This window comes from Juglans microcarpa x Juglans regia, chromosome 2S (genome assembly GCF_004785595.1).
Source record: "Juglans microcarpa x Juglans regia isolate MS1-56 chromosome 2S, Jm3101_v1.0, whole genome shotgun sequence".
Classification (NCBI taxonomy): Eukaryota; Viridiplantae; Streptophyta; class Magnoliopsida; order Fagales; family Juglandaceae; genus Juglans; species Juglans microcarpa x Juglans regia.
In genome coordinates this window covers 1,988,882-2,001,817 of record NC_054597.1, presented here as the reverse complement: position 1 = coordinate 2,001,817, position 12,936 = coordinate 1,988,882, and the positions used below count along the sequence as shown (strand labels likewise).

At 36.7% G+C, this 12,936-nt stretch overlaps 2 protein-coding genes across 3 annotated transcripts; one reads left to right on the top strand and one right to left on the bottom strand.

The window, feature by feature from the left end:
- Nucleotides 1-2,778: 2,778 nt before the first annotated feature.
- Nucleotides 2,779-7,448, top strand: LOC121252742 (carbonic anhydrase 2-like). Its single transcript, XM_041152527.1, has 10 exons — nt 2,779-3,018; nt 3,111-3,315; nt 4,052-4,113; nt 4,221-4,367; nt 4,709-4,757; nt 4,884-5,000; nt 5,387-5,440; nt 5,803-5,888; nt 6,010-6,115; nt 7,130-7,448. The coding sequence occupies exons 2-10, from the start codon at nt 3,127-3,129 to the stop codon at nt 7,292-7,294; spliced, it is 975 nt and encodes a 324-aa protein (XP_041008461.1). The 5' UTR covers nt 2,779-3,018; nt 3,111-3,126; the 3' UTR covers nt 7,295-7,448.
- A 1,732-nt stretch (nt 7,449-9,180) lies between these two features.
- On the bottom strand, nt 9,181-12,752 carry LOC121252741 (protease Do-like 1, chloroplastic). 2 transcript variants are annotated; one of them, XM_041152526.1, is made up of 8 exons: nt 12,197-12,752; nt 11,956-12,078; nt 11,380-11,551; nt 11,046-11,083; nt 10,394-10,592; nt 10,114-10,266; nt 9,818-9,952; nt 9,181-9,535 (listed from the first exon to the last, which is right to left on the bottom strand). In XM_041152526.1, the coding sequence occupies exons 1-8, from the start codon at nt 12,658-12,660 to the stop codon at nt 9,521-9,523; spliced, it is 1,299 nt and encodes a 432-aa protein (XP_041008460.1). In that variant the 5' UTR covers nt 12,661-12,752; the 3' UTR covers nt 9,181-9,520. The 2 variants fall into 2 exon arrangements, with proteins under 2 accessions (XP_041008460.1, XP_041008459.1); XM_041152525.1 differs by having other exon boundaries at nt 9,181-9,504; nt 12,197-12,751.
- Nucleotides 12,753-12,936: the final 184 nt, after the last annotated feature.

Here is a 12,936-nt window from a genome sequence, read left to right as displayed (position 1 = left end):
TGCCGATCTCTCTCTATTAGCTGATATTGGCGGCCCTAATATTACTGAGAGAAAAAATATACTTACAAAATATGATGACATGATTTGATTTGAAAGATTATTTAAAAACACATCGACTTATTAATAACATAACCCTTCGATCCATAAGCATAGTTGTGATACAACAAACAATAACCTTGGGAACAAAATGCCCTTGTTAGAACATTGATGGGCGGGCTATCCTGTGCCCGTGTAGCCTAAAAGGTGACATGGTCCACAAATAATTGCAGTTTATCGACGACAAGATGCATGACTGTTACTATCAGGCCCATAACCTCACTTTCAAGTAGGGCCCTGGCCTAATAAGTGGAGGACCCGGTCGGGCTCCTTCCCAATCCGGCCTAAATTAAGGTTCGTACACGAAAAAATAAATAAATTTAAAATTCATAAATGACAGGATAGATATTTTGAGATGAAATGAGATGAGATGAATTATCTTCTTAAATAAGTCCTAAACTTTGTTGGACCCATTTTTATGCAAAGGACAACGATGATCATGTTGCCCTAATGCAACAGTAATCGTGATATTTGAAGTTGGCCGAGCTCTCCACCACTTAATTTTTAATTATTTGAAGAAAATTATATATAAATGATTAAAAGTGATAAACAAAATAACTAAATATTTTTCTAAATTTTGAAATATTAATAAATAGAAGAAAAAGATAAATAAGTAAAGATTACGATCGACTTTGCCAAATATTACGATATTATTCACCTTGGCCTGGCTGGTTTGATTGCAGAAAAATGTGTAGATAGAATAACGCAAAAATGGCAACATCGTGTTGACATTCTCCTTGTAAACAATGTCGACACTATGGCTGGGCTTAGCTTACAAAAGCACAAAGTTCCCCAAACAAAACCACATACCCATCCCTCTCCTTTCTCGCGCGTGCTTGTTCTAATTCATGTGATCAGACACTGAATTACCCACATTGTTTCTCAAGAGAAACATACATATGAAGAAAAAACTAGCATCTCATGTGCAATGGAAAATGGTTGTCATGTTTCATTTCATTAGTAGTGCCGGTGCCTCTCTCGAGATCGTATACCTGCCGTTTGCATGTCAACCTCGTTTCTCCCTCCCAGTTCGTGTATCCAACAAATTTGGTACAGCAAAAACAAACATGGTGTCCTGATAATCTGCCTTGTTTTCCCTGATAAAAGCGTCACGTAGAGTGCTATATACCGCGCGTGCATATATAGTCATGAGATCTTTAGTTTATACCTGAGATTATGATTCTTATACATATATATATATATAAATATATATATATGCGCGCTTACCCATATCTTACTTAGAGCATGCATGCATTATAAATTGTGAAACCACACGTAGGTACTTAGGCACTCCATTTTTGCAAACCATTTGGGTGCTGCTAGTCACCCTGTTGGCGTTGAGATCAATTTGATTTCTGATGATCGATCATCTCCATCTGTGCACTACGTCGTCGAAGATATTGGTGACCTTAGTTAAGTACATGCATGTGGTTGGGATAATTAAGAGCATAATTTGCAACTCTGCAACTAGCTAGGTAGAGTACTACTAGTCATGTGGGCATGAGATTTGCTAGCAGTGCGCACCCAGCTAAGAATGTAGATCAGAAGAGAATTGCACGCAGGAGCAGCTAGGAGTGCTGATTTATTTATTTATTTATTTTAATGGGATCAAAAGGCCTTGATATTGGAATCACAAAGTCTACAGCCCGCAATTTGACATTATACCGCACTCCAGGGATAGAGTCGTACGAACATCCTCCATTAATGGATCGATCCACCACACAAGAACGTCCATCCATTAAGGATATATGGAGCTAACCTTATCTCTATACTCCATCACACATTGAGTCTGTCCCTTGTAAGCCATTAGATTTTGATAACGAATTAATTAATGGCGCCTGCAGAGGTTTGTCTTCTACCAAACAAACTTTTTTATTTTTATTTTTTCGATCAAATCTTACCCGGCCTGACCCTTGGTGCCCCGTAAGATCAGCACAATATATAAAGTGGAGGTGATATTTAAGCCCTAGGCTTCGAGCCCATCTCTAAAAGGTCAGGCCCATCCATACATTCCAGAAGGCTTTGAAGGCTTTCATTGAAGGTTCCCTCAGACCAAAAAAGCCTGCAGCACGAGGAGATACATCCCTAATTCTGCGGGGATAAGGTCCTCAAGTGAATTCCAATGTAATGAGAGACACCTTTTTCCAGTTAATAGGGGATAATAGGAGACAAGCAGAAGAGGCCATGGATCAAGGTGAATGGCCTTCAGACCACATTCTTCTATAAATAGATCATGAAGGTAACGAACAAAGGTAGACTCCTATCACCCACTTTGATATATATATATATATATATATATATATACACACACACACTGATACTGATTTAAATATCAGAGTTTACGTGGGACACAGAATGTTGCCTATTCTACAACCACAGGACGAGCGTGCAGTTGTGATGTGAAACACGTTCTTTAATATAAAGGTAACATTTATTAAGAAAGAATTAATGCATGCATGCAGTTGTGTAAATATGGGAGCTATCAGGTTCTTGGCATCCGAGGAGCAAGCTAAGTCATGTATATATATATATATATATATATATATATAATACAAGTGATTAATTTTTTTTTTCCAGCTTGAAGGTTATTAGTTTTAACAAGAGAGGGTCAGATACAACGTGATTGACTAGTGTAAAATTCAAAATAAAGAATAAACAAAGTTTTTTGGATCCTAAACTAGTTTGATTTTGTCAACAAAAAATAAAGTGGAGTTTTATTAGACACATTACGTACGTGATCTCAGAGGTGCCAACAAGGCAATAACCTTTGGAAAGGGCTCGACCACAATGTTGTGGACACGTGTACTGGTGTAATTCGTGCAAAAAGTGATATGCATACCTAGGAAGATGGAAAGGCCCATGGGCCAGGACATGGGCATTCTCTTCCATGCATCTCCGGCATTCCAAACCTCATCTACCACGGTAGAAGCTCTCGTTCATTGGGGTTTCGCTTTCATTATCTAGTGCGGGTCAGCCTACGTTGTAAATATTTAATTTATAAATCTACCCAACAGGAGGGTGGTGTGAGCAATGTCGACAGCTTCAATCAACGGCTGGTGTCTTTCATCTACTTCTGCTACCCAATCTTCTCTCAAGAAAGCTGCATTACGTCCTTCAGTTTTTGCTAGGCTTAAGTACTCTTCTTCTCCGTCTCCTCCTTCGCTTATCCAGAACAAGCCTGTTTTCGCTGCCCCCGCTCCCATCATCACTCCCACTTGGGTAACTCTCTCTCTCTCTCTCTCCGAATTATCATTGTTTGCATTGTGCGTATGTTTTCACTGATCCCTCCATCGACATCTAACATTATAACTAGCTCGCTAGTTTGATAATGCCAGATAATGATAACAGCAAGTATTGTCACAATGTACCGGTTTTTGTTTTTCTTTTTTCTAAACAATTTTGAAGTCTCTATTAACCGGATGTATAGTGTGGCTGAATGAGAGATCCGATAAAAGTTTGTAAGCTGGACCAACGACTCCATAACTTTCAGTTAATTGCTCACGAACATGAGTACTAACTAGAAAGGGTGTTCATCACACTGATAATTAAGTCCGCCGTACCGTATTAGACGTGGGAAAGTATCAAAGCTTCGTTTCAACTGGAAGCTGAGGCATGCAGTTGAAATGAACCAGTTGAATTGCGAAGAATATGGTCCCAATATTGTGCACATGAGAAACACCGTTTGAGAAGTCGAGTTTAAAATATGGTTCAAGTTGATTACCTCCAGACATTTGATCTTTTGATTTTTCTCAAACCTAAAGAGAATTGGAAAAGAGCTGAAAAATATGTAGGTACTCTAAATATAAGGTATCTTCCATGCATGCATACTGTCAAAACCTCTCCTTTAAAACAAAAAACAAAAAGAAAAAGAAAGAGTGATAGCTAACAGTACTATTTGTGAACTTTTTCCATAATTACTTGACATTCATTCCTTTTGGGTGGAGTCAATTTGCAGAGAGAAGACATGGGCAAAGACGCATACGAGGAAGCTATTGAGGGTCTCAAGAAGCTCCTCAGGTACGATCGATCAGTACTGAATCTTGTCACCTGACATCGAGTATAACCGATCTAATAATTATTATAATATCAAATTATGTTGCTCTCATGTAAATATTTCGTGACAGTGAGAAGGGGGACTTGAAAGCTGTTGCGGCTGCAAAAGTGGGGCAGATAACGGCTGAGCTACAAACCCAAACTTCTGACGGCAAACCTTTTGACCCAATTGAGAAGATAAAAAACGGATACATTCACTTCAAGAGCGAGAAATTCGAGTCAGTAACCTACTTTCATATTTCACATTTTGTGAAGCTACATATATATATATATATATATAATACTACTACATCTACAAAAAAATTATATAAAAATAATCTCATAAATTGATATAGTTTCATATAATTCTTAAGATCTATTTTATAATAAAAATAATTTTATAATTTGACCAATCATATCATATCACATTAGTTTATAAAATAATTTTTATATAATCTATTTATGGATAGAGTATTTTACATATATATTAATTGTGAAAACTAGCTAGCTAGCTAGGTGTTATCTATATATATATATATATATATATATATAGCTGCTAATTAAAGAATGCTTTCTGCAGCAAGAACCCAGCTTTGTACGGTGAACTTGCAAAAGGCCAAAGCCCCAAGGTCTTATAGATCATCATGATCTGCAGCATACATGCATGCTTGGTTTTGTTTTTTGGTTTTTTCTTTTTAACTCCGGGGTTTTTTCCCGTATTATAATTACGATATATGAATGTCAATATGTTGTAGTTTATGGTGTTTGCGTGCTCGGACTCCCGGGTCTGCCCATCACACGTGCTGCATTTCCAACCAGGAGAAGCTTTTGTGGTCCGAAATGTTGCCAACTTGGTTCCACCTTATGATAAGGTCTTAGCTTTATTCCTTTATGCTGGCTTGGTGATGATCATTAATATTCAATTCTGTAATTATTCTGTTTTGGGCCCCCGGCTGGCTGCCTTTTCTTTTCGCTTTTGGTACGAAAAGTCTACTATGGCGTCCAAACATACTGCTCGATTCGACTGTTCGGTGATTTTATTTTATTTTTATTAAATAATAAAAAAATTATTTTAAATATATTAATATATTTTTTATTTTTTAAAAATATTTAAATATATTACAAAAAAATTATTTCTACAACTAACGATACTATTCGGACAGCATAGTAGCGCTCTTTTGGTATTTATAATTGTTACACGTACATTTCTGACATACGTACTTGCATGGGCTTTCGGGCTTGTATGTTTCTGTAACAGGTTAGATACGCTGGAGTTGGGGCCGCCGTTGAGTACGCTGTTTTGCATCTTAAGGTATCGTAATGCTAGTTAAAGTTAAGTTTCGTTTAATTTTTATTTTTAAAAAAGTGAATATTGCTAATAAAGAATAATATTTATTTTTATTTTTTTTAAGAAGAGATTTAATTTTTTACAAAAATTTGTGCGACATTTATCTATTGGATTTGTACAAATCATTTTTTATGATATATTCACCCAACTTTTTCTCGAAAGTAAATGTTAATCATTATTATTTTAATTAATTTTTTTATCAATTTATGACATGGCATCAAAGGATTGGTTTTGAAAAAGATTTATTTATTTATTTTTAAATCCGAGCAGTAGGTAGGTAATTATTGGTTGGAATTAATAATATATTTGGTAATTATATTTTACAGGTGGAAAACATAGTGGTGATTGGGCACAGTGCTTGTGGTGGAATTAAGGGACTGCTCTCTTTTCCAGATCAGGGACCCCCCTCTACGTAATTTTCAACTAGAATTCATGAATTATGTTGTTCAAGCAGTTAAAACATTTTGATTGGAGTAAGAAGTGGATTACCTTTAGTACCTACAACTGATCATTTGGGATATATGCGCATGCAGCGATTTTATAGAAGACTGGGTCAAAATCGCTTTGCCTGCCAAAGCCAAGGTGAAAGCAGAATTCGGTGATGCACCTATGCCAGAACTCTGTGGACATTGTGAAAAGGTAAATCCTTAATTTCTTCCTCACCCAATTCAATGAAATATATAATGTATGGGGGCAAAAAGAAAGAAGCTAGCTGGAATCTTATCTTCTCACATAAACTTTTAGTACTATTCGAAACCAGATAGAACAATAAATTATAATTATGGATGTAAATTGGCCGGTCCGGTCTGGGGTGATGGACCGAAATTTCGATCCTTCATTTTTCTCAGAACAGACCGAACATTCATAGGGCCGGACCGGTAGCTATCGGTCCAGTCCGATCCAGTCAGTCCGGCCCAATTTTATTTTATTTTTTTCCTTTTTTTTTCCAGATAAAATTAATAAAAAAATTTATTTAAATTCTTAAATTAAAATTAAGTAAATTATTAATATAGATTAGTTAATTACATTAATATTAATTTTTAATTACAATTTACATATTTAAAATCTTATATTGTAAATAGTGATAGGTTAGATGAAAATTATATAATTAATTATACAATTATTATATAAATAATATATAAAAAAAATATATTTTTTATTTTACTATTTGGTCGGTCTGGGGTGGAAAAACCCTACCCCGAGACTGGATTGAAAACTTTTGGTCTTCTATTTCATGGACTGAGATCGACCATAATCTTGGTTTGGTCCGGTCCAGTCAGTTTGGTCGGTTTCTCCGGTCTGGATCGACCAACTTTCAGCCCTAAGTATAATGCCCATAAAGAGTATTAGGTCTACTTATTACATTCAAAGTTATTCTATTATCAAGTCAGTGTGTAGAATAAATCATCCATGTCACATAAATCATGGTAATATATTTGATTTATAAGATTCAGATTTTAAAATTTATTTTTTAAATTAAATTATGTCATGTTAACACTTAATTTACTAGATATGTTAACCACATGATTGACTTATAAATAGAATTTTTCTTGCACCTATATTTCTATAAAATTATAGATATTATTCATTACATTTTAGAACATTTCCTGAAGTTTTCTTATCACCATTGTATGTTGGAATTGGATGATACAGGAGGCAGTAAATATATCCCTGGGAAACCTACTAAGCTACCCATTTGTGAGGGAAGGCTTGATGAAGAAAACCCTTGCATTGAAGGGCGGCTACTACGACTTTGTTAAAGGAAGCTTTGAGCTATGGGGGCTTGAGTTTGGTCTTTCTCCTTCTGTCTCCGTATGAACATCAACCATTACCAGTGACTTTGTCTTAGCTCCAATGTACTCTGTAATTGGCTTGATGAGTTAAATAACAAGGAGATCAGTACCCATGCTCCTATTAGAACTGTATGATGAACTTCCTAATTTTCTTCAATAAAGAATAAACATGCAAACTCTGATTGGTTTTGTTTTTGGGTACTGCCTCCCAATTTCCTTGACATATTCCTAGTTTCTCAAGTATCCGTGGCTGGCTGTCAAGATATTAAAATAAATAATAAAATTTTTCAATTCCCATCAGTTTAAACTTTTAGGATAAATAATGATTTCACATAGTAGCAGAGCAGAAGTCTTGAGTTCGAACCTTGACTCTACACTCTATATCATTTAAATTAAATATTCTATGTGTTGGGCTACCTATTGAGAGTGAGTCTGGTCCACACGTAAGAGGGAGTGTTAAGATATAAAATAAATAATAAAATTTACATATTCCTATCAGTTTAAGCTTTTGGGATAAGTGGTGATTTCACACAACTTCATTCAATTACACACTAGGTAATTTAGTTCTACAGTCTTGATGTCGTGAAAAATGATAAAATAAAAAAAAATAAAAAAAAAAAAGAAAAGAAAAGAAGAAAAGATCGAAAGATGTGGAAAAATTACAAGAGTTTAATTTTTCAAGGAAAGCCAGAAAACCTTTATCACCACTAACAAATAGGTTTTAATTTGTTGGAAGCCAAAATTACAAAATAAAAATCTGTGGGAAGTCAAATCCTTTTACTTCTCTCCACTGAATTTGGTTTTCCATGGTACGAATTTTAAGCCGCTGGTTTATTATGATACAAGATCGAATGCACCAACTCTCCGTAAAAATAAAAAATAAAACTGCACCATTTATCATTTGTGCAAGCCCACCAAATCTATTAGCATGTAGTTGAATGAGAGGATTGCAATTACACCTATTAGCATATTAATCTCTTTCTTTGCATAAGACCTACAAAGCAGTTAAAGTTCTCCATCAAATTCAAAGCAGTATTAAGAAGATGTCTCAATGGCAGTTACCTCCACAGGGAATGACAAAACTCAACGTGGATGGGGCAATTGTTCATGCTGAGGGCAGTGCAGGGATAGGGCTCATTTTAAGAGATTGGGAAGGAAAAGTTTTACTGGCAGTGAGTAAGAAAGAAGCTACTGTGATGGAGCCTTTGGAGATTGAGCTAATAGCGGTACTGAGAGGATTGCAATTCTGCATTCCTCTTGGTCTTCAGTCTTTATGTATTGAAACAGATTCTAGTTACTAGTCCAAGAGATAACCAGTTTTGATATTTCGAATTCCATTTATGGGAATATAGTAACAGACATTCAGCAGCTCAAGAGCAGATTTCAAAGTTGTTCAATTGTACACATCAATAGAGAAGCCAATGAATCTGCCACAAACTAGCAAGGTTTTCTAGAAATGTTATTGCAACTAATGTATAGTGGGATTCTATTTCCAGTTGTGTTCAACAAGTCTTATCTACTGATTTACATTTGTAATACTGTTTGGCAGTTAATGAGAAGTGTTTTTCTATATAAAAAAAAAAAGTAGGCCTTGGACAACCAATACAAAGGCATGAGCACATGCATGCTCGAGCCTGAGATGAAAGAGGAATGCTATCCAGCTGACTACACCGCACACTACTGGTGTTTTAATTTTTTTTTTTTTTTAATTCTTGCTAGACTAATCGAGTTATTCTACTCATCATTCTTACACCATATACTTGCTAAGGAAAAAAAATATAAAGATAAAAAATAAAAGTAGATATACGGTATAGGGATAATGAGTAGAATTATTTGAGATGAAATGGCACCAGTTGAAAAAACCAAAGTTCAATGAGTGCAGTTAGCTCAAGGAACAAATAGGTGCAGCTCTTACATCCCACTTGTAGACTTTCTATATTCTTCACTTTCCAGTTTTACCCACAAAAGGATATTACTGTTCGACAGTCTGCCCTCAACAATATGAAAACTTTGTTATCAGAGGTAATACAGCAGTTGAAATACATATGTACATCAGGGCCCCTTAGCATGAAACAATTAACGCACAAAAATAATATATACGACTGTGCTTTTAAGTATACATGTGCCTAAAATATACATGCTGGACCGCTAGGCACATCATGACACTTCAGGCTTTGGTTCTAGTATTACAGGAATCTTCTCCTTATGATCACCACGTAACACCTCGATAGTCACCTGAATGCCAAAATAATCACCATATGCACTTCTGAAAACTAATTAAATCAGCTTCGGAACTAAAGAAATATTTATCTAAACATGCTTGGGCCAAACAGAATCAACCGCTTCTAAATACTAAAGTTTAGCTAGAGTCTACATAGAAAAACAGGAGTAGAGGTTGTATTGTGTTCTCTTCAATGATTACTTCACTAGGATAGTTTGGTTTTGCTGTCTCTTCCACTTGCACCATTCCATCCACCGAGGGGGGGGGGGGGGGGTGTAGAGAGAGAGAGAGATCAAGAAAAACTGAATAAATAAAATGCCACCTTACCGTATCACCCACTTCACACTGGTCAAGAATTCTGTACAAATCACTGCCATTGGTGACCTTTTTACCGTTCACAGATGTTATGATGTCACCCAAAATGAGTCTACCATAGCTATCCCGTTTAGTTGGTTGCAGGCCCTGCAGCATAGAGATTGATCAATTCTGGTTAAGTGGAAGCAGAAAACCTTCAACCTTAATAAGCATGTCAGTGAAATAAGAAATATCGAAGTACAGATGAATGTTCCACTCAGCAGACAGGAAATACATTTTAATGTAGATAAAGCTTATAGAAATCGCACCGCTTTACCAGCTGGACCATTCGCAGGAGCATCTAAGACAAGCACCCCACTTACTCCTAATTGCTCCACAGATTGATCAGGCGCAAACTTAATACCTAAAATGGGTCTTGTGACCTTCCCAAATCTCACCAACTGGTCAACAATGCCACCAACCTGGATATGCAGGAATGAAGAGACTTAATCTATCATCAAAAGAGAAGCTTTTGTGTCTTAATTAGACATGATGTCTATACTGAGATTCTCCTACAAAGAATAAAAAAATAGTCTAATAGTAGCTCACCGTGTCAACAGGAATTGAAAATCCAACACCTGAGGATGCACCAGATGGAGAGTATATAGCTGTATTTATACCAATTAGGTTTCCAGAACTATCTAATAGTGGCCCTCCACTATTGCCAGGATTAATGGCCGCATCTGTCTGTATCACATCCTGAATGGGTCGGCCAGTAGCAGCAGAACTAATTTCTCTGCGAAGCCCACTATGAAGAGAACATCAAAAACACATTAGCAAACAATATTTTTATATACATGTCTAGATATGCTTATTTCCTGATAAGCAACATGAAAAAGCCACATTTACATGAGGGGATATCAGCATGTTTTATGGATACAGTACCAATATGAATATTCATCAGTTATTGGTATGTTAAACACAGAGCCACGCGCATGCACACATCATAAATGTTGCATACATTTTTCTCAATTATGATGAAAATATATAAGAACTGATATTTTTAAATATATGTTGCTCTAAAAGGGCTCACAATATGTGGAACAACCAAATCATCATAGCCAATTCCACTAGCATTAAGGTAACTCTGTTTACATAAACTGGTTCATGAGAAAAAATTAGGCCATCCTAGAGGAAACTCAAAATTTTTTGTATCACATTTACTAGCAAGACGCAATGTGAATTTCAATGGGAATTATACCTGATAACCCCGGTAGTAAGAGTATGGTCAAGTCCAAACTGCAAAAAATGAATAATAAAGCAGATTCTTAATTTATTTGGATACATAGTAAATGCAAAAAATAACATTGACGGTGTGATCAAAGTCTTGACAACTGTTTGGAAAGTAGCATTTAATCCTGATATGCCGACAAAATATTTTTCTAGGCACCTTTTTGGACTGATGAGATGAAAAGAACAAAAGATTTATCTCATGCTATGGATTAAAAAATATAAAATGAATCCTCCGCGCTGTTGCTTTCCTAAAGATGAACTGTCCTATGAAAGCAGAATAAGAAAAAAAAGGTCATACTCACAGGGTTTCCAATGGCATAAACTTTTTGACCAACAAGCAGGTCAGCAGAGACACCAATAGGTATGGGCCTCAGTTTTTCTTTGGATGCATCAACACGCAGAACAGCAACATCCTTATCTTGATCAAATCCAACAACTTTTGCATTATAAGTTGTCTGGTCAGCAAGAGTAACCCTGTACACAATCAGCACCAACTTAAATGTCAACAATAAGGAGCTTAATTACGTCAACCTAATACGATATTAATAAAAAAAAATCTCGAGGAGGCATAACACAAATATCACAGTCCCCAAGTCTGAGCACAAAGGATCGCATGCATCAAAGCAAACAGATAATTTATGATGAAGTAAAACAGCCATCAATCGAAGATACTAATCCGTCACTGATGCAAAATTTTCCATGATTTCCCAGAGACAAACGCGAGGAAGTTTCCTTGGCTCACTGAAGCAATTTCGATACAGCCCATATTAAGGGCTAAAAATTTCACAACCTCATTCCTAGAGGTGTCACTTTATAAGAAGTGGTATGAGTATACAATCCATCACATTGAATGAATTGATAACAAGCAACAAGCCAACCTGAGATCAGACGCGCCACGAATCACATGATAATTGGTAACAACGTGACCTTCTCTATCCCACACGAAGCCCGAACCCGAGCCCTGCGGCACCTCCAACGCGTCCAACGTAAACGCATCCTGCCTAAAGCCACAATGGCACAGTCACACACCCATCAAACAAACGGAAACATTTGTGGTTCTGAGAAATCAGAATGGATTACCCGAAGTGAGAAAAACATAGTACAAGCAAAATAGAATACCTGACAGCTAAATTGGTGATGTAAACGACGGAGGGCGTGTTCTCCTGGAAAAGGCGAACCGTAGCTAGCTCATCGGTCTGCAATTTCCTAGGCGTGGTGACCACAAAGGCCGAGGCGGGGTCAACATCGGCAAGAAGGAGAGAGAAAGACAAGGCGAGCGAAGCGCAGAGAACGAGGGGCGAAGCTAGAGGGAAGGAGAATGATAGGAGCTTGCGAAGGTATGGAGGATTGGTGGTGGTGTTAGAATTACTGCTACCGCAACTATTACTGTTAGGGGTGAAAGCGTAATTGCGGTGGTGGTGTTGGAGGAAGGAAAGGATAGGGGGGTTGGGGTGGGGAGTGGGAGAGAGGAATTTGGAGGGAAAGGAAATGGATTTTCTGTTTGGGGAGCTAGAAAATGTAGAGGAAAAAGGTGGAGAAGAAAAGGAGTGGAAGGAGGGAAGGAGCGAAGAATAAGCAGCCATCTTTCCCTGCTTTCTTTTATTTTTTTCGTTTTGGACAGCTGCTGTGAGTGGATTGATTCCTTTGAGCCTGTGTTGTTGTGCGATCGTCCCTTGTCAAGGTTTTTGCTACAATAATATCTTATTGAAGAAAGCCGTTTGCTTTTTTCATGGAGGTGATCGTATGGCTACTCTTTTGAGACGAGAGTTTCGCTGTAACAAGTACTTTATGTAACTTCCTCAAAATAAATTGATAAAACTCGTTGCTGAAAAAATATTATGACTAGTTTTGAAAAGTGA

Bases quoted from the DNA above. Each gene is read 5' to 3' on its own strand.
- LOC121252741 (XM_041152525.1), bottom strand. From the start codon at position 12,660: ATGGCTGCTTATTCTTCGCTCCTTCCCTCCTTCCACTCCTTTTCTTCT. The intron at 11,552-11,955 runs GTTGGCTTGTTG...GATTGTGTACAG, and splicing joins CGTGGCGCGTCTGATCTCAG to GGTTACTCTTGCTGACCAGA. The intron at 9,953-10,113 runs GTGCGATTTCTA...TCTATGCTGCAG, and splicing joins ATGGTCCAGCTGGTAAAGCG to GGCCTGCAACCAACTAAACG.
- LOC121252742 (XM_041152527.1), top strand. From the start codon at position 3,127: ATGTCGACAGCTTCAATCAACGGCTGGTGTCTTTCATCTACTTCTGCT. The intron at 3,316-4,051 runs GTAACTCTCTCT...GTCAATTTGCAG, and splicing joins CCATCATCACTCCCACTTGG to AGAGAAGACATGGGCAAAGA. The intron at 4,368-4,708 runs GTCAGTAACCTA...TGCTTTCTGCAG, and splicing joins TTCAAGAGCGAGAAATTCGA to CAAGAACCCAGCTTTGTACG.